The sequence below is a fragment of the Myxine glutinosa genome, chromosome 6 (genome assembly GCF_964187855.1).
Source record: "Myxine glutinosa chromosome 6, kmMyxGlut1.1, whole genome shotgun sequence".
Lineage (NCBI taxonomy): Eukaryota > Metazoa > Chordata > Myxini > Myxiniformes > Myxinidae > Myxine > Myxine glutinosa.
Window position 1 is genome coordinate 80,506,111 of NC_136266.1, and position 26,115 is coordinate 80,532,225.

The 26,115-nt window shown below is 44.6% G+C and overlaps 1 protein-coding gene across 1 annotated transcript in view; it reads right to left on the reverse strand.

The window, feature by feature from the left end:
- Positions 1–24,230, reverse strand: part of EIF5A (eukaryotic translation initiation factor 5A) — a 38,412-nt gene extending 14,182 nt beyond the window's left edge. The window contains exon 1 of the mRNA XM_068120428.2: positions 24,065–24,230. Within this exon, the coding sequence (XP_067976529.1) occupies positions 24,065–24,230 (166 nt within the window). The remainder of the gene's footprint in view (positions 1–24,064) is intronic.
- Positions 24,231–26,115: the final 1,885 nt, after the last annotated feature.

Genomic DNA, 26,115 nt, shown 5'->3' on the forward strand with positions numbered 1-26,115 from the left:
TCTTCCTTATGCCGAGATACACCCACACCAAATTAGAAGTTGGTACTTCGCTTATTTTTCAAGATATTCATCTCAAGGTTCAGACATGTATGGCGGCGGCCATCTTGGATTTTGACGTGGCGACCCAATTTTCAATAGTGTTCTTCCTTATGCCGAGATACACCCACACCAAATTAGAAGTTGGTACTTCGCTTATTTTTCAAGATATTCAGCTCACAAGGTTCAGACATACATGGCATCAGACATACATGGCGGTGGCCATCTTGGATTTTGACGTGGGCTGCACCCACACACCAAATTTGAATGCGGTCCTTCGCTTACGCACGCACGGACAAACCATAGTCCCCCTTTCGCTCCGCGGTGCGACGGGGGACAAAAAATAAATAAAGTGGTACACGAGTCTGGGACCCAGAACAATAATTATTTAGCAGACCCTATAGGCCAAGAACTCGCACAATTGAAATCAATCTCATCCGTAAGTATGTATGCTTACTCATGATGGACGATGCATGAATGCAATTTGAAAAGTGTACATGTACACGTATTGTCGCGCAACCGCAAAATTTTATATCGGGCGATTGCGGATGCCCATCATGAAAGCTTCAACTCCGAGGCGGAAGCTCGATGGCAGATTCCAAAATCTAAAACACCTAAGCGAGCGGAATGGAGGGAAGCAGCGCAAGTCCCCGCAGCCTTAACTATCAAATCAATCAGCCAGTAAACTGCATTCAGGTATTATATACAAAAAGCAATGCAAGGGTTTATTGGGAAAAGCAAAGACGGTGAAAAGCACGCACCGGTAATGAACTATTCTAAATCGGGATCCTGCACACAACAGATATCAGAGGCGAGACGAGGGAGATGAAATACGAAAGAAACACGTCTTTTGGTGCAAAATGTACGCGGAGCTCGGGCTTATGTCTCGTAGTCTTCCTTGGCTGCAGCCCAACACCGCCCCACCCGGCCCGACCGCACACTACGAGTTCTACTCCTGGCTCTGGGGGGTTGCTTGTGCACATCTCTCTTCTACGGCCAAACTTTTGATTTTCCTGTTCTATATGTTGAGACCCTTGGAAAAAATCTGGGTAACACTCCCAGATCAAGTACGTTTTTTCTGCACACCCCAATACGTGATGACTTGAGGCCAATTAGCCGAAATAGCAAAATTCAGTTTTCATGGAATAATTCAAGAGTAGGCAGCTTTAGATTCAAATGTAACATTTATTTATCATGTTTAGACATAACTAACACATTTTTAGCATGGTTCAATACTATAAACTGTCTTTTTTAGAAAAAAAAACCGTCATTTAGCTTTTTTTTCTCCAAAAATCACTTTCAGTTTGAAAGGCGCTCAAAATCCGATCACCTCTCATACACCCAATTATGTAGATAAAGCAACCAAAATTTGTCAGAAGCTTCCTTATGAAGCCCTTTAATAGGGATAAACATGGGTTTCTTTGTGGCTTATCAGTCTTTCACATTTTATATTTTCAGCATATGGTCCGACCTTGCCGATTTTTACAGCCGTACAAACGTAACTAATATCCATTTTTTGTTTTTCAGGCATGGCCGCTGACGATGGAGTCTGTTACTCTCTCAGGACCGCCCGAAGACAGTTCGTTTGATGCGACTAACTGCATCATCTGCCAGAAAAGCGCGGGGGATAAAACTGTGAGCACAACTAATGGTTGCAAAAGGATACGAGAAGCAAGTTACATCCACAATTATCAAGTTTCCAAACGGCTTAAGCTGGTTAAAGGAGATGGGTTTGTTTATCATGTGACCAATGACTGTTACAAAAAATACACCATGACTTCAGTTCTCAATAGGAAAAGGAAGAGTCTCGCTGTATGCCAAGACCTGTCCCGTTCTGAGCAGGAAGAAGATAGAAGTACTCGTTCTAAGGCCGTCCGACATCCACCGAATACAGAGACGTCCACAACAGCCTTACGTCAAGTGAAGTGTATTATCTGTGACAGTAAATCACACAAACAACAGTACACGAAATATCGCATTAGTGAATCAGGCCGTGCTTCAGCCTTTCTGGCTGCGACAAACTTCTTTCAAGATGATGTGTTCACCCGAACGTGCGACCTTCAAGATGCGCATTCTGTGTTTGGAGCAGACTGTACTACCACAGGGACTGCATGACTAAATACTTGTATAAGTATGACTCTCGTGATAAAGCTTCCATACCAAAAGTGTCTGAGAAACAGCTTGCTTGGAATCAGGTTGTTAAAGAGTTAGAGCAAGGCCTAAAAGAAGGGAGGGGTTATGAACTTAGTGCTATCAGAGACTCTTTGAACAATATTGATGACAAATGTAACTTTCGTAATAGAGATGTAAAAGTTTTCTTGTTGAACACTTTTGGTAATGAGATTGATTTTACATATCCCAGTTCGTTCAAAAAATCAATGATGGTATTCAGTGTTCCAAAGAAAGTGTTAGCCGAGCGCATTCGTTCCCTTGATCCTGTTCAGGTATGCGCTGGTGTGATTAGGAAGGCTCTAGATGAGTATGATTTTGGCCTTGACGATAGCTTTTGTGATGCGCATGATCTAAAGCATTCCTTGAGCGAGATGAATATCCCTGAACCTGTACTACGTTTTTTCAGTCATTTGTACAATTTCAATCCTGACACATATGCAAAAGCAGCCGAAGCTGTCATGACAGAAAGTGATGAACCAGTTGATAAGGATGAAGAAGATGATGACTACGATACCGGTAGCAAGCCATCAGGTAACAGCCTCTCCACACAGCGTTGCAGAAAGATACAATCTGTCTTCCACGTCATGTACTATATCCATCACTGCGGTAGAAAGAGAACTCCAATGCATATTATGAATGCGGAATCAGTTCATGGTCTTGGGCGTGGTGGCAAAATTGTAACTACAGTTCTAAACCACGGAGGACTAGCAATCAGCTACCCGGAGCTGCGTAGGTACCAACATGACCTTGCCACGTTTACAGCACAGCACAACAACGATCGCGTTTCACTGCCGTCACACTTTGATCCTGGGCAATTCACCTCTGGTGCAATTGACAACTGGGACCATGAGGGGGCAAATGTATCTGAACATGACACTGACTGTTCTCTACCAAGACAAACCCCCATCGTCGACCAGTAAACCAAAGATTTCTGACACGCAGGTCACACATGGTCCACAGTCATTCATTTTAATATTAAAATGCCAGGTACTGTCCGACTTTCACAAGCCTGCACGCCGTGCTGACATCCCAGCAACTTACAAAGTGGCCGAACTGCCTTACACTTCCTCCGAAGCCGATGCAGCAAAACTGAAGGATATTTCTTGGTCCCTCGCACGCTTGAACGTCATGCATGATGAAGTGTCCATCTACCCCGAGTCACAAACAATGCCATCTTGGAGTGCTAGCAACTCTGTTTGGACGGAGGAGGCCATCCCATTAAAGAATCTTGCATTTGTGCCTGTTCTGCCACATCCAGTTACAGAGTATGCGACAGTTTATACGGCTATGAAGAACTTTATGGACATTGGTTCTCAGCTGACTCAAAATGAGATACCAATGTATTGTGATGAAGGTGTTTATTGCATCGTCCGTGATATACAACTGCTGAGACCAGAGGAATTCAGGACCCTGGTTCCATGCCTGGGAACGTTTCACTTAGTGAAAACTGTTTTGAAATGTATTGGCAAACTCCTGGATGGAAGTGGCGCGGACATCACATGGTTGCAGGCTGGTGTTTTTGGTCCAACTGTCATCGAGAATTCTGTTCTACATGGAGGTCACTACAGCCGCTGTCTTGAGGGTAGGCAGCTCTTTGCTGAAGCCTTTGAACGCCTCCAGTACAAAGAATTCTTCTCCGAGAAAGGCATCGACCAATATACACATGAGCTTGCCATCCTGACGAACCTCCAGTCTAGTGTCAAGGAGAAATGCATCACAGATAGTCAGAAGTATATGGTTCAGTTTGCTGATGCATCAAAAACGTTGGCCGAAGATTTGAACAGATTCATCCAAACACGGTCTGATACCAATGAAAACTTCAAGTTCTGGACTCAGTTCTTGCAAATGATGGATATTGTCCGTGATCTGTTGAGAGCTGATCGTGAAGGGATTTGGGAACTGCATCTTGACGCTGTCCAGCGTGCATTGAACCTGTTTGCGGCATTCGATTCGACCAACTACTTGCGATGGTGTTCTCTCTACCTTGAAGACATGCGACGTCTACCTGAGACTGCACCATCAGTTCATGAACAATTTGCCAAAGGCAATTTTTCAATCAGAGAGATACCCGGCCGATTCACCGCTGTTGGAGGAGACCAGAAATTAGAGCAAAGCATTAACCTTTCATCTAAGTGCAGCGATGGAGTCATTGGACATGCAAAGCAAAAACAGTATGTCGCCCAGTGGGACCTAATATACCATGAAATGATGGCAGTGAAGAACCTACATCGGCAATACAGTGATGTGATTGACAGGACACATGAGACTTACAGCCACCACGAATCATCTCAAGCCACAACAAACCACAAAGAAGGACATATTCAGGAGATGTTGAGATTCATTGAAGAGAAGGGGTCCCCTCTGTCTCTAGACGCTTCCAAAACACTACAAAACTTTGAGACAAAAGAGGTTATGTCCAATGATATAAAAACTGACATGCTCAATGCCTTTTCAAAAGGAAAAGAGAAGTACCTGAAATTCAGAAAGGAAAGGTTTGTCACCAAGACTGAACGAATAAGCAGTACCATTCACCGCACAAACTTGAAGACGATGAAAACTCTTCGAAAGAAGCCACAGAAGACTACCAAGACGACAGTGAAGGAGATGAACATCGCTGAGAGAAACATAGAAATAGCTCGGGAGCATGGCCTCACCACTGATGATCTCTTAAAGTACGATGTTGTTCCCTCCCCAGTGTTGTTTGATGATGCAGGAATGATGACTAAACCAGCAAAGAGCCAGCTACTGAAGGAGTTGGAGACGCACCTAAAACCGGAAGAATTTACATATAGTCATCGGAAAGACGCATCATTTGTAGTTGACATCATGGCCACAATCCGAAAGGTTAATGTTACGAAACTCTCCAAATTCAATGACCTATCAAATTTCATGTCATTTTCGGCCATATATCATCGGTTTGGGCGGACTGACTATGTCTTTGACATGTATTCTGATGACCCATCAGTGAAGGACAGCGAGAGGAAAAGGCGAAGTGACACTCTACCCATCGAATATACTTCAATAGAGCCATCAACACCACTACCTAAGGATAATCCTACAAGAACACATTCTGGCCTTCCAACAACAACAAACTTCTCCTTGAAAAACTGATCTACAGCCATGTTCGTTCAAATATTGCAAATACCGGTCAGTACCCAACTGTACTCGGACAGGTGACCAGAGAGAACGAGGATTGGAAATGTATGAAAATGCACAACAGAGATGAGAGCACACTGGTACACCTTCAATCCACATTTGAAGAGGCGGATCTTCGCATACTCCTTCATGTTTTGGACGCGCTCAAAGAAGGACACAAAATATGTGTTGTCATCTCCAATGATACTGATGTAGTTGTTGCCTTGCTCCACCACATGCCTGTCTTTCTCCAACATGACCTAGAGGAGCTGTGGGTACGAGCTGGAGTTGGAGATAGCACTCGGTATGTGCCCCTTCATACCTTGTTCGAGCGCATCGGATGTCAACTCTGTGCTGTTCTTCCTGCCGTACACAGTCTTACAGGATGTGATATCACTAGCAAAGTTGGGACCAAGAAAGCCGCCTTGAATGCCGAGCCAGAAAAGTTATTGAAGCACTTTGGAGGGTTGCCGACCCTTTCTCAGCCTTTGATCAAGAATGCAGAATCCTACTTGGTCAAAGTACTGAAACCAAAAAGCGATGCGAAGAAATTTTCGAACTTGCGTGCGGAGATCTTCCATCATGTCAAAGGGAGTTCTCATCACAACCTGCCACCAACCAGCCAAGGTCTCCTGCCACATATGAAGCGTAGCTTTTTCAATGCCTACAATATCATGCATGCTTTGGAGCTTCATCAAGATTCTGAAAATGTGATCGCACTTAAGCCAGAGGATTGTGGTTATACGCATGACAAGGAACAGCTGATACCTGAGACAACGTGGAAAACTAGAATCACATTGGACAGTTGTCTGTTCATGCACTAAGTGTGCCAGGTCAACATGCCCCTGTAGGACCGCCATAGTCAAATGTGTAAATTTTTGTCATTGCAAAAAGGCTTCCCCTGATGCCTGCAAGAATCCTGTCGCTTGATAAAGAGTACATGTATTGAAGTTGCACGGGTGGTAAATGGTGGTAATTGACAGCACGCGCTTCCTTGTTATGACAGTTATATTGGGTTTGTGGACATGTTATGATTTTAATTCATGAATCCTTAATAGTGTAGCAGCATAGCAAACCTGTTGTGCATTTTGTGATACAAGCACCAAATTTGGCACAAATGTACATTAATATGTTGCGAACATTTTCAGATATTGGGCCACTTGAAATTCCGTAATTTTTTTTTTCAAATTTTTTCAAATTTCGTAATTTCAAATTTTTCGGGTGACACCGTCACAATTTCGGTCTTCGAGGCCGGCCGATATAGTGGGGCGGCTTAGCCCAAATATTCAAAAGAATTGTGCATTTTGTGATACAAGCACCAAATCTGGCACAAATGTACATTAATATGTTGCGAACATTGTGTGGTCAGCAATGAAGACGAGAGTCTGAATTACATGTATGCAAAAGACCTTGTGAACCAGTGAAGCAAATACACGGGTAAGCATGAATTAAATCTAGGGCATGATATAATTTCCATGATGTTTACCTCTACACTCAATGGTGGAAGGAGGTAATGTTTTGATCCCAGCTTGTCTGTATGTCTGTTTGTCTGTTAGTCCACAAAATTCCAGACAAAGCTTGTAGTAGTGGTAGTTGTAGTGGTAGTGGGGATAACAGAAATTGTTATATAGAACTGAACTTATATTATTATTATATGCAGAAAATAACTTCATTTCTATATGCCCTGCAGTGGACAGGTTAATTGGTTTATGCACTGAAGGGGTCACCCTGGTGTGCACTGCTGTGTTCTGCCTCACTGAGTTGTTCAGGTATGATGTACTCAGCACAAGCTTCCGGTCGGCCCGGAGGTGGGGGTGCGGGGCCTGTCACGGAACGTCAAAACAAACGGCCTGCCGGGGCCGCCCAAAAGTCGGGCGTGAGGGGCGCGTCCACTAATGGAACGCCTCTCGCTTCCCAGATCGAGGGCCACGTGGTCAGGAGAACCTCGTCCCTTCCGGTCACACTTTGCCTATCGGCCGGCCTCGAAGACCGAAATTGTGACGGTGTCACCCGAAAAATTTGAAAAAAAAAATTACGGAATTTCAAGTGGCCCAATATCTGAAAATGTTCGCAACATATTAATGTACATTTGTGCCAAATTTGGTGCTTGTTTCAGAAAATGCACAATTCTTTTGAATATTTGGGCTAAGCCGCCCTACTATAAGCAATGTAAGTGTAATAGTTTTGCTTAAGCTGAATTTTGAGCGAAATTTAGTCAACATCATTGCCAGGTGTTTGGCGGCCATTTTGAAATTATGCAAATTAGGTATATTCAAAAGGGGTTGATTATGGTTCCAATGAATAGCTTGCTATCAAAAACCCATACATAGACACCAAAATCAGCCGAATATCACACTTACTTCTAAAGTTAGACCAATTTAACCAATTTTGGTTTATACCGCTTTTTGGGGTAGGGGTAACCTTTGTTAACATTTGACCCCACTGTCACTATACAATATAATGAATCATAAATATGATGCATGGAATTATTAAAGGGCTTCATAAGGAAGCTTCTGACAAATTTTGGTTGCTTTATCTACATAATTGGGTGTATGAGAGGTGATCGGATTTTGAGCGCCTTTCAAACAGTGATTTTTGGAGAAAAAGAAGCTAAATGACGTGTTTTTTTCCTAAAAAAGACAATTTATAGTATTGAACCATGCTAAAAATGTGTTAGTTATGTCTAAACATGATAAATAAATGTTACATTTGAATCTAAAGCTGCCTACTCTTGAATTATTCCATGAAAACTGAATTTTGCTATTTCGGCTAATTGGCCTCAAGTCAATCACGTATTGGGGTGTGCAGAAAAAACGTACTTGATCTGGGAGTGTTACCCAGATTTTTTCCAAGGGTCTCAACATATAGAACAGGAAAATCAAAAGTTTTGCCGTAGAAGAGAGATGTACACAAGCAACCCCCCAGAGCCTATACTATTCCTTCGCTCCAAGTCCCACAAGGCCTCGCTCCAAGCGCCACGCAGCCCACGCAGGCTCGCGGCTCCACACGGGGTCGACTCCGACCAAAGTCCTGCCACGTCTCAAACCCAACTACTCAAAACGGACTCGGGCTCTGCACTGCACTGCCAGGAATCCAACTGCTCAACTCGACTCAGGAATGGAACTCGACTCCCTAACTCCTCCTGCTCAACTCGGATCAGATCTGCACTCCACTCCCCCTGCTCAACTCGGGATCAGATCTGAACTGAACTGCTTCTCTGGACTCCGGCACTTGAACTCCTCAAAATTGCACTCGGCCCTCAATAATATCCCTGGCTGATGTCAGCTATGGAGCACTGCTCTGCCAATCAGAGCCTCCCCCGGCTCATCCAGGTCACGCCCACTGTGCCACTCCACTCCCGTCCCCCTATTCCTTGGTCACAGCACGTGCTATGCGAGGCAGGTAGGCCTCTCGGAGGTGCAAATGGTGGCGGCCAATTGTGGCAGTGTTCTAGCCTGATTTCTTCCTAAGTCATGTCAGGGGGGATGGCGTCATTTAGTGTTGTACTAAAGGTCCTAACTAATGTTTAAGTGGTGTGCAGTGCCAAAATGGACAAAGGTATGACTACCAGGTGAGACATACAAGGGCTCTACTCATTATTCCCTATACTACTTAACACACGAATCTCCTGGTAGATTCACAATCATACATCTTAACCCGACAAACGCCTACACATGACTTATTACAGGAAGTGTTCCTTATCGTGACGTCTCGAAGCATGTTACCTACTCAGATCTACTCTGCTCTACATATGTCACTACCCAAATTCATAACAGTATTTAACATGTAGTCAAGTAAGCTAGCCAACTCCAGCAACATGTGTTTTATCAATCGCAAGAACAAACTTTCTAAGTAGCTTTAATTGAGCTACTGAAAGTACAGTCCAGTAGATGTAGGTCTTAAAATGGCTTTCATTTGCATTATATGTATCCAGAAGCCTGGCAGAAAGTTTTTGAAGCCATGGTACATTCATACGGTGTCCAACAGAACCCACACACTGGGGGATATTTTCAACGATTTTGCAAATGGGGAGTTCAACCTGGGATCGCCCATCGACAACTACCAGACAGCTCAGTAGTGAAAGTCCGCATATATCTTGTGCGTGTGTATATATATATATATATATATATATATATATATATATATATATATATATATATATATATATATATATATATATATAAAAATATATATATATATTGTTGCGGATCTCACCGTCGGCTCTTTTACCCCTTACCAAGGGGGGATTAATCCCCTGGTCTGTGACTGACCGACGTGAGTCCTGAAGCTGCCCAGCTCCCTCCAGAGGCAGGTGAGCAAACTCGTTCGAGACCGCGGACAAGATGTTATTTGCCGAGCGGATTAGCAGCCGCGGCTCGAACCATTAACAAATACTAGACCCGATTCTTATTCATTGGCCAAATCGTGCCACAGGTATTCAATGTGGAAAAGACAAGGACGAACGGACAAGGAAGAAGAAGGCAAAAGCAGGAAATAACATGATTTATTATTATGTACACAAACCAAAATCAAGAAGAGAAGCAATAAAAGTAATATACAGGAAAATGGAAGGATCAGAAGGACAGAGCAATTTCTAGCTTATCTATACAGGCTTAACTTATTCCCAGGGACAAGACAGACAGAACGAACTCACTCACACGAATAGGGAATTGCAGGCAGGAATGGCTCGGGGAGCGAATGGTCCAGGCCGATGGTAAGGATGCGTCAGGGGGGGGAGAAGGATCCAGGCAGCGGTAAGCGTTGAAGTTCACGCTCCGGGCTCGGTGCGAACAGCAGCCGGCAGCTCTGCGTCTTCACAACCCCGGCGACAATAGGGACCCTAGAGGGTCTCGGTTTATTGCCGCAATATCAGCACCACCTCACGTCTTTCTGTCTTCTCCGGTTCAGCTGGATCACACATCTCCTGGTTCACGCATCTGCCGCATCTCTCGCATCTCCCCGAAAAGGCTTGTGCGGGCGCTTTCAGATCAATGCGCGCCACGCCCGGGATGGTATCTCACCAGCCCCGATTGGCTGGTGGGGGCTCGCTGGCTCCACCTTCTGATGACAAGCGGGCAACGCCCTTGTTCGTGGCCTTGACCGCATGCGTAATGGCGGCAAAGGCGCTGACAATAAGCCAAAGCAGTAGTGGCGAACGCCGCCGTACTGGCGCTTTGAAGAGGCCATGGGGGTGTCGGAGGGATCTATCTTATGTCATTTGGTGCAATGCAGGGTCAACTAGTGGGAAACAGAGCCTTAAACTACATAGAATAAGAAATAACTATTTAGAAGGGCTTATGATTTTCTACGGGCATGGGATGGATTAACTAAGGGGACGACCTTTGATCTTTACACTTAACGGAGGTATTTACAAGAATTACTACACTATTTACAGAGGGTGATATTTACAACATGATTCTCAAATCCGCAACACTATATATATATATACATATATCTGTGCAGCGTCTGTCCTGTGTTGTCTTGTGTTGTGTTGTCACTGAACTACTTTCGCAAACTTTGGTGAAATCGTACAAAACTTCTGGTATGCACATATCTCTCCCGTCGGTATGTCCGAAGGGTATTTGTTTTGAAAAAATTTCCAATTTTTTTTTGGGGAATTTTTTTGGAAACATTGTTTTTCCCAACTTCAATTGTTTATAAAATGTGATATCACGTATATTACAAATACATTTGTGCAAAATAATTGTTTGAATTACGATTGGTTTAAACCATGACAAAACGGCAACTCGAGCCAAGTACAGATACAGTCATTTATCTACACATCTGGGCAGTGTCTGTGTTGTCACTTAACGACTCCCTCAAACTTTTGTTTCCGTGGTTGTGTTTTTAATAACGTTGTGGTGGTTTTGAATCACGTGGTGGCGAGGTATTTTGAATTATGTGGTGGTGAGGTGTTTTGAATTACGTGGTGGTGAGGTATATATAATTACGTGGTGGTGAGGTATATATAATTACGTGGTGGTGAGGTATATATAATTACGTGGTGGTGAGGTATATATAATTACGTGGTGGTGAGGTATATATAATTACGTGGTGGTGAGGTATATATAATTACGTGGTGGTGAGGTATATATAATTACGTGGTGGTGAGGTATATATAATTACGTGGTGGTGAGGTATATATAATTACGTGGTGGTGAGGTATATATAATTACGTGGTGGTGAGGTATATATAATTACGTGGTGGTGAGGTATATATAATTACGTGGTGGTGAGGTGTTTTTATTACGTGGTGGTGAGGTGTTTTTATTACATGGTGGTGAGGTGTTTTTATTACGTGGTGGTGGTGTTTTTATTACGTGGTGGTGAGGTGTTTTTATTACGTGGTGGTGAGGTGTTTTTATTACGTGTTTTATGGCTGTGAGGTTTTTATTATGTGTTTTATGGATGTGAGGTGTTTTTATTACGTTTTATGGCTGAGGTGTTTTAAATTACTTTGTGGTGAGGTGTTATCGTCTTGAACTTCCAGTCTGCACCTACCCCTCCCCTATGTGCTGAGGGGTTCTTTCTTGAAAAAAAAAAAAACATTCAACCTGAATCTTCAACCTAAATTGCTTATAAAAATGTAATATCACAAACAAATACATTTGTGCAAAATAATTGTTTGTATTATGATTGGTGTAAATCATAACACAGCAACTCAGGTACAGTCATTACTCTCAGCTAAAATAAGCCCGTTCCTCAGCAACGACGCTTGCTGAGGCGAGCGCAGCGGGCCGAGCCAAGCTAGTGCATGTGTGTGTGTGTATATATATATATATATATATATATATATATATATATATATATATATATATATATATATATATATATATATACATATATATATATATATATATATATACATATATATATATATATATATATACACACATATATATATAGTTGCGGACATGGGATTTGCATCCATCCATATCCGCTTGTAAATATTCCCCTATTTCCTCAATACTTCCCAACTATCCCCAATCCCCCATTCCCTAGTCCCATTTTCTGTAAACAACACTCTGTAGACCCGACCTCCCCCTATTTCCCCCATTAAATGTCGTGCCCAGGTTCACCGCATCTCATGTAAGACAACTATAGGACATCTTGCTAGTTATTCTTAGTCTATGTCAGTTAAGGACTCGTTTCCATTAATTCTGACCCTTCGTTGCACCAGAATGTGATTGTATGGCACCGTTAGGAAGTTTAGGACCTCCCAATCCCTCCCCGCAGCTCTTCCTCACGGTTCAGCAACAACAACAACAGCAACGGCGGCGGCGTGCACAGGGAGTGCGCGTCCTCACTCCGGCTTGGTTGGTAGGGGGTGTTGGGAGGGCACGAGGCCTTCCCCACGAGCCGCCATCAAACATGTGCTCGACGGGGTTACCAAATAGGGGCTCCCTGTCAGCTCCTCGTCAAGGGCGGAGCCCGGTAACCCCCGCACCCAATGGAAGCGGTGGACCGGTCCCATCTGGGGCGGAGCCAACCAGCCGAGGGCGTGTCACTCCCCGTTGAGCATGCGCAGCCGAGGGAGTGGTGACGTCAGATGCGCGCTGAGCTTGAAGCAAGAGAGACGTCCCTTCCGAGCGCTGTGACACCTCCCCGCATCTCTGGACTGGACCGTGCTTTATCCTGTCCCCGAGCCAAGGTGCACCTTGTGCTATCGACTGCCTGTCCCTTCCTGCCATCAATCCCTGTGTAAGTCAGCCTTGTTCCGTTTGTCTGTGGTCTGTCTGGGCTAAGATAAGATTGTATTTAAGTGCCCATCTCTTCTGTGTCTTTTACCTCACTCTACCTTGTAATCTACCCCTTTTCTCCACCACTAATTATACCCTCCTCCGGAGGTCTTGAGAACTGTACCCCTTGCGTCGTTTCATTTATCCCAGTCGTTGTGTCCTTTCCAATCATTGATTTAGCGTAGCGCGATTTGGCCAACGTTCGGGTGGAATCGGGTGAGTTGGGGAAGAATCGGGGGAACTGTTAGGTCGCGGCAATACCACCGCTCGGTAAATAACATCTAATCCGCGATCCGTAACAATATATATATATATATATATATATATATATATATATATATATATATATATATATATATATATATATACGGTTTTGAAAACCCACACTTGTGTATATATGACATAATTAAAGGTTAAAGGTAGCACCCCATAGATAGGCCACAAGCAACACGTAGGTCACCATAGGACATCAGTTATTTCTTAGTATGTGTTAGTTAAGGCCATTTTCCAATAGTTGAATCTGCGTTGCGTCGATCAAATAAGAGTAGGCCCCTCGTCCATTTTTGCAGCCTCCCTCCAAGCGACGCCATTAGGCACGCTCCAGTCTGTGCCCCATGGCCCTTCCCAATTTGTTACGCGCCTTTGTTAGCAGCGTTCGCTACACTTGAGCGTGAGCTCGCTAAACGCCGCCATAAGCCACGAGGTGAAGCCTGGGAAAAGGGGGCGGAGCACCACGGAGGTGTGGCCATATCACCCAGCCGTCAGGGCATCCCCGGTAAGCGATAACCAGCCAACCAGGGCTGGAGTGGCATCGCCCCACAGGGCGTGGTTGGGGCTCGCGGAGCGTTCGCTGGCTTCACATATAAAAGCCAGCGCACAAAGCCCTGTGAAAGGACTTACCCGGAGACCTCACGAGTATAAGGTCTGCTGCGATTTGAAGGGCTTGAAAGGACTTGCACAATCTGCGCGTTGCATGAGGACTGTCGTGATTACGAAGGGCTCGTGAGTGCAGGACATTGGAGAGGGGGCGTTTGGCGCGAGTAGTGCACAAGGTACATACGCAGTATCCAGCCTTCCCCCCCCCCCCCCCCCCCCCCCCCGTCATTATGTGTCCGCTCGCGTTACGCTATATGAAGAGCTGCTTCCCGGGTTTTCCATCGCCTGGACGCGCTGGTGACCATCAACCTACCATCTGCAATCCCCGTGTGAGTGTCTATGTGAGACGGGTCCGTTTGTCCAGGGAATAAGATAAGACTAATTAAGACTGCCCTGTGTGCTTCTCCTTCCTTTCTTTCATGTACATTCCTTTCGTTTCCTCTTCTTTCTTTGTACATAATGAATAAATTGCTCTGTTCTTCCTATTTTCCTGGTTTCCTCTCCATCCGATCGCATCAGTCTTTTCTCTAATTGGGTAAGCGTGGCAACAACCGCTCAGAATCGGGTCTAGTCATTTGTTAACAGCTCGGATCGCGGATTGCTATCCGCTCGGCATATTCCATCCATATCCGTGATTCGATCGCGAGTTATTCCCTCGTTTCCGGTCGGTGTTAGTAATTAGGTAGTAGCGAATCCCTAGGCCTAACAAACCCTACCTAACGCCGCGCCGGGATGGACGTTATAACTTCCAGGACTCACGTCGGCCAGATAAAAGGACAAGGGGACTAACCCCCTCTTGATAAGGGGAGAGCCGACGTCGGAGATCCGCAACAATATATATCTATCTATCTTGGTTCAGTACAGACAAGCACACAGTATAGTAGACAGTGCTACTGCTGTAGATGTTGATATACAGTAGTGACCCCTAATTCCGAACGCCCCTCATCTCGAACTACTCTAATTCCGAACCGTAAATTCGAGAAAATTTTGTCCCTAATTCCGAATGTATTTCTATAACCGAACCGCCAACATAGCGTTAGCGTCGTTCATATTTCCCGCCGCGAGCGTCGTTCATATTTCCCGCGCATCTTCGCGCAGCATCACCCACGCCTGCTCCCGCATGCACAACCCGGGAGTCGCTTTGTTCCTTCAGTTCGTCGGTTGTACTAGTTCTGGCAGCATCTCTCGTGTGTTCGTCGCTAGTTTACCTCGTGTTTTCACCTTGATTTGTGCTTTTTTTCTTTGAAGATAACCCTTACCCATTCACCATGGCACCTAAGAAAAGCAGTGAAGGCAATAAGAATAAGAAGAAGGCGGTGAGAGCGACAATTGAGGTGAAGAAACAACGTATCGCTAAGCATGAGGGCGGTATGCGTGTGATGGATCTCGCTGCTATGTTCTAGATGCCGAAATCGACCATGTGTACGATTTTGAAAAATAAGGAAGTGATTAAAGCAGCTGATGTGGCAAAAGGTGTTACGACTCTGACCCCTAGGAGATCGAAGTTTATGGAGGAGATGGAAAAACTCCTCTTAGTTTGGATAAATGAGAAACAGTTGGTTGGTGCTGCCATCTCTGAGGGCATTATCTGTGAGAAAGCGAAGCTCCTGCACGGTGACCTTATAAAAGACTTGCCTGGAAGTAGTGCTGATGGTGATGAGTTTAAGGCTAGTAGGGAGTGGTTCTCTAAAGAAAGCAAGCCTAGTGAGCCCCAACCCTCGACAAGTGGTGTTAAGAGACAAAGAGAGCAAACACCAGAAGCACAGTCATCTGATGTTAGCTTGGAAGGTGCCTCACCTTCCAAGCAATAAAACCCTCTCCCTCCTTCCTCCTCTCCAGCTTCCACATGCACCATCAGAACTCTCCACTAAGGTAAATGCAGTTATTTTCATGTTAGTACATTTATTTCTTGTTTTTATTATTATTATTATTTGATATTTAGGGCATTTACTCATCTTATTTTACCTTGAATCATGTGTATTTGCAGTTAACAGTGTCTTGATAATGGATTTTTGGGGTCCAGGAACGGATTAATTCACTTTCCATTATTTCTTATGAGGAAAATAGTTTCTAATTCCGAACTTTTCCCAATCCGAACTGCCGCTGGAACGAATTAAATTCGGATTTAGAGGTCCCACTGTATAGGGTATATAACAAATCATTTTTAGCTCACCTGGAACGAAGTTCAGGGGAGCCTATGCGATGGCGCGTCATCCGTCAGTCCTTCCATAAACACTTACAACTTCTCCAAAACCACTGAAGGTAGGGTGCATCAAAATACACATTTCCAGCACATTTTTCTGTCTGGGTGCTAAGTGTTCCATTTCATGTTGTTACAACACATGCAAAATATTTTTGCAATCCGTGGTGATCTAGAGGTGCAACGGCACATCAGCTTTTATGACTGAATGGGTTTACCAGCAGCAGTTTTGTGTAATCCGTGTATGCCAAGGTGGGTAGCCGATGAGCCACGGTTTACTTTCAATTAGTATGTCACATAATAATTTGGTTTTGGGAGATGCCACATTCTAATTCAAAGTAAACCGTGCCTCGTCGGCTGCCCACCTTGGCATACACGGATTACACTACACTGCTGGTAACCCCCTTCAGTCGTAAAAGCTGATGTGCCGTTGCACCTCTAGATCACCACGGATTGCAAAAATATTTTGCATGTGTTGTAACATGAAATGGAACACTTTTAGCACCCAAAGAAAAATGTGCTGGAAATGTGTATTTTGATGCACCCTAACTGAAGGGATTCGGACCAAACTTGGCACAAATGATATTTGTTGTGTTGTGATAAAGTTTGTTCACGGCATTGAAGAAAGGGGGGCGGGGGGGGGGGGAACTCAGGATCAAAGGGGGTTAACCGGGGTCAAAGTGGGTCCAGGTTTGATCCCCCAAAATAGGAATTTGCTTTTTCCTCTGAAACTTGACCACAACCTTCATCAAACATGATATTCCAAAGTTTGTTCAAGGCATTAGAAATATTGGAGTCTTAGGAAGTATATTGGGTTGGGGGAGGGGTGGTTTCCCCTCAGAATGTTTTTTTTGTTTGTTTAAAGAATTACAATTATGTTGGTATGATTCCACATGCTGCCCTGTCTTCGAGCAACCATTGAAATTGGTTTAAAATACCATTAGTCGGTGCAGTATACTGTATTCTAGCAGGTGAACACCAGGGGTATTGCCCCTATGTTTATTATTCTAAGTGAGGATATGGTACATAAGGGGTAGAGTGAGGAAATGGGGGGGGGGGGGGGAGGGCGGAAGTGATGTGGATAAAGATGTTAGGAAGAGTTAGGAGTATTGTGAGAAGATGGAGAGGAAGACTCAAATAATTATCACGAGATTAGATTATCTCCACCATGATCAAACAAAATGGTGGAGATTTGTTTTTGAAGCCCCTTCCAGATTTATGTTGGATCTCATGAGCCATCATATTTTAAGGGGTATGTACGAGTACACAAGAGGGAAGGTGAGAGGTCACAAATTCTACCATTGCACTTTTGTATATAGGCTGGCAGGATGGCCTAGAGCCGCGGTCGGGAACCTATGGCTCGCGAGCCATATATGGCTCTTCCGGTGACGGCATATGGCTCCCAGACAATTTTGAGTTGAAAAAAAAAAAAAAAAAAAATCAGTTTGGAACTGATTTTAAAATACTTGTGATATTTCTTAATAATACTGTGTCATTTTAAAGTAAACAGAAATTAGTTTTGAAGATAAATTTCACGGGTCACGGGTCACCCGTGGGTCGGGTCGGGAACCAATGGCTCGCGAGCAGGTCCGCGTCATTGTAAAGGTGAAGAAATCAATTTTATCAGATAGCCAACTAGTTTATCCGCTTCAACCCTTGTAACGGAAAAGATGGCGAAAAGAAAAAAAGACGATGATTACCGTGCATTCCAGGCTGCGTGGACAGAGGAATTTGCATTTGGTGAGAGAGCAGGATCTGCGGTATGTCTAATATGCAATGATAAAATTGCATCGATGAAACGGTCAAATATAAAGCGGCACTTCGATACGCACCATGCTTCATTTGCATCGAAATATCCAGCAGGGGACAGCAGGAAAAGGGCATGCGAGGAGCTACAGCGGAGAGTGCAGACGAGTCAGCAGCAACTACGTGTGTGGACCAAGCAAGGTGACGGGAATTCCGCTAGCTTTGCGGGTGCTTTGGCAATAGTAAGGAATGGAAAGCCATTCACAGATGGCGAGTATGCCAAAACATTCATGCTTGATGTGGCCAATGAACTGTTTGATGACTTCCCAAATAAAGACAAGATAATCAAACGAATAAAAGACATGCCCCTGTCAGCAAGAACTGTGCACGATCGTAGCATCATGATGGCAAATCAAGTCGAGGAAACACAAATTAAGGACATAAACGCCGGGACATACTTTTCTCTCGCGTTAGATGAGTCAACAGACGTTAGCCATCTATCTCAGTGCAGTATAATTGCCAGGTATGCTGCAGGTGACACACTGCGTGAGGAAAGCTTGGCTGTTTTGCCAATGAAAGGGACAACAAGAGGAGAGGATTTATTCACGTCTTTCATGGAGTTTGCTAAAGAAAAAAAACTACCGATGGATAAACTTATTTCTGTCTGTACTGATGGTGCACCCTGTATGTTGGGGAAGAACAAAGGATTTGTAGCGCTTCTCCGTGAACATGAAAAGAGAGCCATCCTAAGTTTTCATTGCATCCTGCACCAGGAGGCGCTTTGCGCTCAGACGTGTGGCCAGGAGCTTGGTGAGGTGATGTCGCTGGTCATTCGAGTGGTCAACTTTATTGTTGCCCGAGCTTTAAATGATCGCCAGTTTAAAGCTCTGTTAGAAGAAGTTGGGAATCATTATCCCGGTCTGCTTTTACACAGCAACGTGCGTTGGTTGTCAAGGGGGAAGGTGCTCAGCCGTTTTGCAGCTTGCCTGAGTGAAATCCGGACTTTTCTTGAAATGAAAGGCGTCAAGCATCCTGAGCTAGACAACACTGACTGGCTCCTGCAGTTTCACTATCTCGTGGACATAACTGGCCATCTGAACCAGCTCAATGTGAAAATGCAAGGTATTGGAAATACAATCTCATCCCTTCAACAAGCAGTGTTTGCATTTGAAAGCAAGCTGGAAGTCTTTCTCAGGGACATTGAAACAGGTCGTCTTCTGCACTTTGAAAGACTGCAACAATTTAGAGATGCATGCTTAGCAAGTGACTCCACTCAACATCTAGATCTCCAGCAGCTAGCTGGCTTTACGTCCAATCTCCTGCAGTCATTCAAAGCACGTTTTGGAGAATTTCGTGCGCGCACTGGTCTTTTCAAGTTCATCACTCATCCACATGAGTGTGCAGTGGACAAAATCGACCTGACATGCATCCCCGGGGTCTCTATCGGAGACTTTGAGCTGGAAGTTGCTGACCTGAAGGCATCAGACATGTGGATGAGTAAGTTCAAGTCACTTAATGGAGAGTTGGAAAGTCTTGCGCGACAGCGAGCAGAGCTGGCGAGGGAACACAAGTGGACAGAAATGAAAAATCTTCAACCTGAAGACCAGCTGATTCTTAAAACATGGAACGAGCTTCCTGTGACATACCACACAATGCAGCGTGTGAGTATTGCCGTATTGACCATGTTTGGCTCTACATATGCATGTGAGCAGTCATTCTCGCATATGAGGAACATTAAGACCAACCTACGCTCACGTTTAACTGATGGAAGCCTCAACGCCTGCATGAAGCTCAACCTCACCACGTATGAACCAGACTACAAGGCCATCAGCAAAACCATGCAGCACCAGAAGTCGCATTAAAAGTAAGACATATTTAATTTATTATACGTTAAAAATACTATATGGCTCTCAATGAAATATATTTAGAAATATTTGGCTTTTATGGCTCTCCCAGTCAAAAAGGTTCCTGACCCCTGGCCTAGAGGTACGCACTCAGCTCCGAGCTGTAGCCTGGGTTTGAATCCGACCCAGCTATAAACTGCCACTCTGGTGCTTCACAGGCTGAAAGTTTTCTGTTTTCAAGTATCACATTTTTACCACACAAGACAGGTTCCATTATCGATCAGTGAAGCGGTTTCGGGGAAAGGATTTTTTTTTTTTTTTAAATATCAGCTTTCAAGCTGATATGGCTGCCAAACCACATGACATATGACATCAAAAATGTAAACTCTGCATATGTATGGGTGGGGGATCATGTTTGTGAGGTTTCGTGCTGATCGGGTGAGGTTAGTTTTTCGATCCAAAATGGCTTCCAAACCACGTGACCTACAAAGTCTTTTCAAACTATATGCATCAGCGGTGTTAAATGGAATTTGTGAAGTTGTCCGAGATACAATTATTTCATATTTTCCTTCAATCCAATATGGCTGCCACACCAAGTGACCGACGACGTTTTCGTGATCAACCTTTAATCGCCATGCCTAGTCCATGATGCATGTAAAGTTGAGTCAATCGCTTTGGCGGTTTTGGGAGATGTTTTTTAAAGGGTTTTAGGTTAAATCTATTATGGCTGCCAAACTATGACTTGTAAAAAAAATTAATATTTCAATACAAATGGGTCACTGATCATGTGCATTGTGCATGCAACTTCAGATTTTTAGGATAAGGCATTCAATTAAAACATATATGGCTGGTACACCACTTCACCGATATTATCATGCTTTTGTTCTCCATTGTGAGTACTTGACAATGTGCCAAGTTGAAAAAATTTCCAGTCCGCGGTTTCTTAGAAATACTTTAATTATTTGAGATTAATCCAAGATGGTTGCCATAACCACGTGACCGATGACATCACAATTATCATGAAAACATTTTGCATCGGTGTCGATCCTCCCCTCAGTTTTGTCTCAATTGGACGTGGTTGCTGAGAAAAATGAGTTAGCCCGAACAACTCAAAAACAATGCCTCGGCCACTTTCGGGGTCGGAGGCATAAAAATTCTCAGATTCAGAACGGGATCTTCACCAAAATAAAACAATTTCGTCCTAGTCACATACCCAACCTCCATAAAATTTCGGTCAAATTCATCCATAACTTTGAGACATCTTGTTAACAGATGTGAAAGCAACCTCCATCCACATTAGGCGGCAGAGGTAATAAAAACTATTTAATTTAAAAAAAAAAACCTCTTGGCAATTTCTCCTCCATTTCTTCTGCATTATGAAAACGAATCTTTTGGGCGGTACATAATAGACCGCTCAGACCGGAACATGCATTACCTAGTTTCCTTTGCACGAGCTGTAATCAAAATGCACCTTGGTTTCTTCCAAAGGTAACTTATGATACAAGACGCGTCGATTCAGTCTTAAAATGGACTCGAGGCCTATGGATCCTCAGGGGTATGCGGCGCAAACAAAATGGAGATTTGTTTTTGAAGCCCCTTCCAGAACAGGTGTAGCCCCTCCCTCAACAGGGGAAGATCCACCCATGAACAGACAGACTGGAGTGGAGTATTATAGTGATATGGGATGTAGGTTGGTGATAGGGTAGTGCGAGTTTTTTTGTTTTTTTTTTTTTTTACTTGGCCTTAGATCTCAGCCTAGTTCACCCAAGCATCGTGTCACCAGATATCCAAACACCGCAAGTGAGACCCCATTGAAGTTTCACAAAATAAAGTTGCAGGCAATTGGTTGCAAATCAATTAGGCCAAGTAAAAAAAAAAAAAAAATGTTTCTCGTCCCCGCCCGCTTCCTTTTTGGTCGCCGCCTACTTTTATTTACTATTTAATACTTTTTTTTTTTAAATATATACTTGTTTAAAAAAAAATCGTATTGCGAAGAAACTCGGTCTAAAACTTGCCGTTTCCTGATCTTATCTTGTGCATTGATGATCTGAACTATTATGGATCCTGCCCTCTAACGGAACTTCCTGGTTAATACATGCTCGGCTTAACGCAGACACTTTGTGCTAAAGACGGTCAATTCTCGCAGCGGTTGTGCACTGGGCAAGTGCAATTTACGTGTAAAAATCTTGCATTTCATACTTTTAATGGTACAAATTTGAGTAGGGAATATGACGATACTCGTGTGTGTAAGGATTAGCCTTCCAATGAAACTACAGTAGTTGTTTTTTAGGATTTCATCAATCTTTTGGTCTGTTCTCTGAGTAGTCCCCAATATGAACAATTCTTGTACTATTAGTGTATTATTGTGTACTAGCAGAAGAACCCGGCATCGCCGGGCGGGGGAGGGGAGGGGGAAGAGGAGGGGAAGAGGAGGGGAGGGGAGGAGAGGGGGGGAGGGGAAGAGAGGGGGGGAGGGGGAGGGGGAGGGATGGGAGAGGAGAGGGGTGGGAGGGGGGAGGGGGAGGGATGGGAGAGGAGAGGGGTGGGAGGGGGGAGGGAGAGCAGGAGGAGGGGGGAGGGGGAGGGGAGGAGAGGGGGGGTGGGGAGGAGAGGGGGGGAGGGGGAGGGATGGGAGAGGAGAGGGGTGGGAGGGGGGAGGGGGAGGGGGGAGAAGGGAGGGGGGAGGGGAGGGGGAGGGGAGGGGGAGGGGGAGGGGAAGGGGTAGGGGGGAGGGGGAAAATGGAGGGGGTAGGGTGGAGGGGGAAGGGAGGACGGAGGGGGGAGGGGGAAGGGGGAGGGAAGGGGAGGGCCAGTCAACAATGACGTTGCAGTTCTCATGGTCGGAGAGCAGCACAACAATCACGACATCGTCCTGAATCTTCGCAACAGCACGAAGCGGTTTTGGAGACTCACCGTTCCTGTGACGCCCTCCAGTACCGGCGTTGCCAGGTGGGGGAAGAGAGACCTGTACATTCCCAACCCGTACATTCACCCTCTCGACTCAAGCTCACTCGGACAAAAGCCTCGCACAAATTACACCGTGAAGGCCCAATGGCCATGTCTATGCCACAAATCAAGTACGTGAGCGAGTCGGCGCACTGAATTGAAAATATATAGAACGCTCATACTCCGTGAAAAGTGAAGCCAACTGGCGGCGGAGATGGTACATCACGTGATCGCTCTGAGCGAATCAGCGCGCTGCTCTGCCACCGGTCAGAATCCGTGTATAATATTCCTCGCTGAAAAACAATCTATGTGAAACATGCTACTATCCATGCTAAATCATGCTAAATCATGCTAAAATCTATGCTACTTGCTGTGAGTTTATGGCGGCAAGGAACATCACGTGATCGCGTCACGAACATCATTCGTGATCACGTAATCACGTGATCGTCATCAATGTGAGCGAATCAGCGCGCTGGAAATTTTCCTTCGTTACTCATGGCGTAAATAAATATACTGCCGTAAATATGGTACATTATTAAAAAATTAATGTACTACAATATTTTTGAAAAATATCAGAAGTAAGTGGCGGCAACTAACATCATGTGATCGCTCTGAGCGAATCAGCGCGCTGTTCTGCTACCGGTCAGATTCCGGCCATAATATTTCACGCTGAGGTAAAAATATGGTAAAAAAAAAATTATGAAATCAATTTTTAGGTCGGCCATGTTCGTCCAGGCTCAATGGCCATGTCTGTGCCAAATATCAAGTACGTGAGCCTCTCCGTTTAGGAGTCTATCGGTAACATCACACACCACACACACACACCACACACACACACAGTTTTATATAATATTAAACAAGGACACATACCAAATTTAAACATCACCGTTTCTTTTTTGTTTTATTCAAATATAGTTTGTCCGGTGCAACACATGACATGTTCCATTGATTGATTCTATTCATATGCCATTTCAGTTAAAACATATATTTATTTGCTAATTTGGAAATGAAATTGCAGGCCTTTCGGTATAAACACTGGCATGTTTCACATTACATTGGACAAACTATAGTCTTTAAGTCAGCCACAGTGGTCATTCAATTCATGGCAGCCATCTTGGAAAAAAATAGCAAAAAAAAAGAAAATAGTAAATAGTAAATAGTAAGGGCCTCCCTCCTTTTTTCAAAAAAGTCCAGACGAGAAACTTTTTTTTTTTTTACTTGGCCTTACACAAGGACAGTTCCCTTTGCTATCACTCAAATTGCGAATATTTTCCCCAACCTTCCTACCCTCCCCCACCCCCTCCAACATGAAAAAGTAAACATATGGAAGTACATGGTCCCCAAAAAGTGCCTTTTGTATACACCAACAGGTACCTTGGCATGTCCATGTTTGCCCGTTTTAGAAGTTGACATTTCCACAATCTTGCAGGGACGAGCTTTCAGCATGACGTATCCGTTTTTGCGCAGAGCCGAGCACTGCATGGGATAGGTGCTGGAAGCACCAGCATCACCGGTTTGAAAATCTGCATCATCCATGAATGCTGTTTAGGTCTTTTGGCTTGATGTTACTGGGAAGAAAATACCAAAAAAATTAAATTAAATTAAATTTAAAAACCACTTCGCATGATGTTGGTTTAATAACAAGTTAAAGTATCGCTGATTGAAGGTGACATAGAACTCTGCTCGATTTCCCTGGGAGTGGAATGGAGATCAGTGGGACACAGGAAAAAGACCACGAGGCAATGAGATCACATGATCAAACTCATCAATCCCAGGATTCTCAGATATCAAATGGCGCACATGTACGGAAATGAGCAGAACGAGGAAAATAATAAAATAAAATCCAGGTGTGTGTTCAGTTAACCAAGTCTCTCGTTGAGCACTCAAGCGGATCAAGCACTCGAGCTTCCATTGGGAAGCGTTGGTACGGGAACGGCCGGCTTGGCAAGCACTAGCGAGCTGCTCGGCAGGTGAACACACCCCGGTTGAAAGCCCCGACTTCGGCTTTTTATTAGTCAACGAATTTGCACAAACAGAGAATGAGTAAATTACATCACGTTCTCCTCCTCCGCCACATTCTACTAGTACTAGTGAAGAACAGGTTTACTTAACCAGTATAACCAACCACACGGTCTTCACATCAAAATTGTATTAGTAAACCTTGTCTGCTCTGAAGACTTGAACGCAGGTAAAGAACCACTCACTCCTCCCCTATGGAAACGCACATTGGAACCACCTGGTGTGGTTATCCAACCGCATAGATCGCAAAGCCACGAGCCATCTAGTTTAATAAATAAATAAACCGGCGGCGCGAGACACCGCAGCGCACGTGCCTCGTCCCTGCATAGTTCCAACACCACAAGGCGAGGCCACGGGGTCGGGCAAGGCGGGGTCGTGGAGGCACGACCACGCCATATTACCCCCCCCCCCCCCCAAAAGGTCCGATCTTAACAATAACCGCGTGCGAGAATTGTCGAAGCGCCGGACATTTTCTCACAACCACGTGGCAAGCACAGTATTCCCCCAAGAATGGAGACATCGTTTCCCGTCTGATTAAACATTTTAAATATCTCATCATCCGCCTAAATTTGATCAAACGACGTCAAACATTCCCACAATTCCACAAGACCAAGCTTCACTTCACATGTACCCAAGTCTCGCACCACAGAGCCAACCACAACCACGACCACCCCGCCCAACCATCACGAACTCAGCGGTAACGCGTCCGCAACATTTACCAACCGACTCGGCCGGTTACCAACAACAAAAACCCCCGAAACCAACAACAAAAGGTCGATGAGCCGGGCTCGGCGAGACCAGGCCTCGGCCGCGCCTCGCAATATGCCGGGCCGGATCCGCCATGTCGCCGCCTGCGACGAAACCAAATGTGCCTCGCACACAAAGAAAGGCGCGGGAAAAAAAACAATCTGTCAAGCCTTAACTGGAGGCCGAAAGATCGCAAAACACACCCGCTCACAAAACTAGTCTCTCCTTAACAATAGACTCGACCGCCGCTTGCAGCCAGTTAACCCATAGCCCTCAAAGACCAGCAGCTACCATTCACCGTTTTGAGAAGACGATGGAGTAACACACTGCGCGTGCGCACAAATCTTTTTTTCTTCTTCTTCAAGGCTCTGTGACGTCACGTGCGGATGCTGGGCCTGTGAGTGGTTGAAAAAAATCGGTATAAATGACAGGGCGCTTACTAAGATGCCTCATGCCTCGGCAACTTGATAAAAAGATATTTTTATCATATTTCACAATCATAAAGTTACCGTCTCCACTTACGTTGCTTTTATATTTTAATTATTTTCTGTTACGCGGTGGCAGTAATTTAACACATCCGGGTCCTCCTCCCTCCCCCCATTATAATTATTGATTGGTCGCAGCGCCACGTGTGAGGCACGTGAGCACGTGAGCA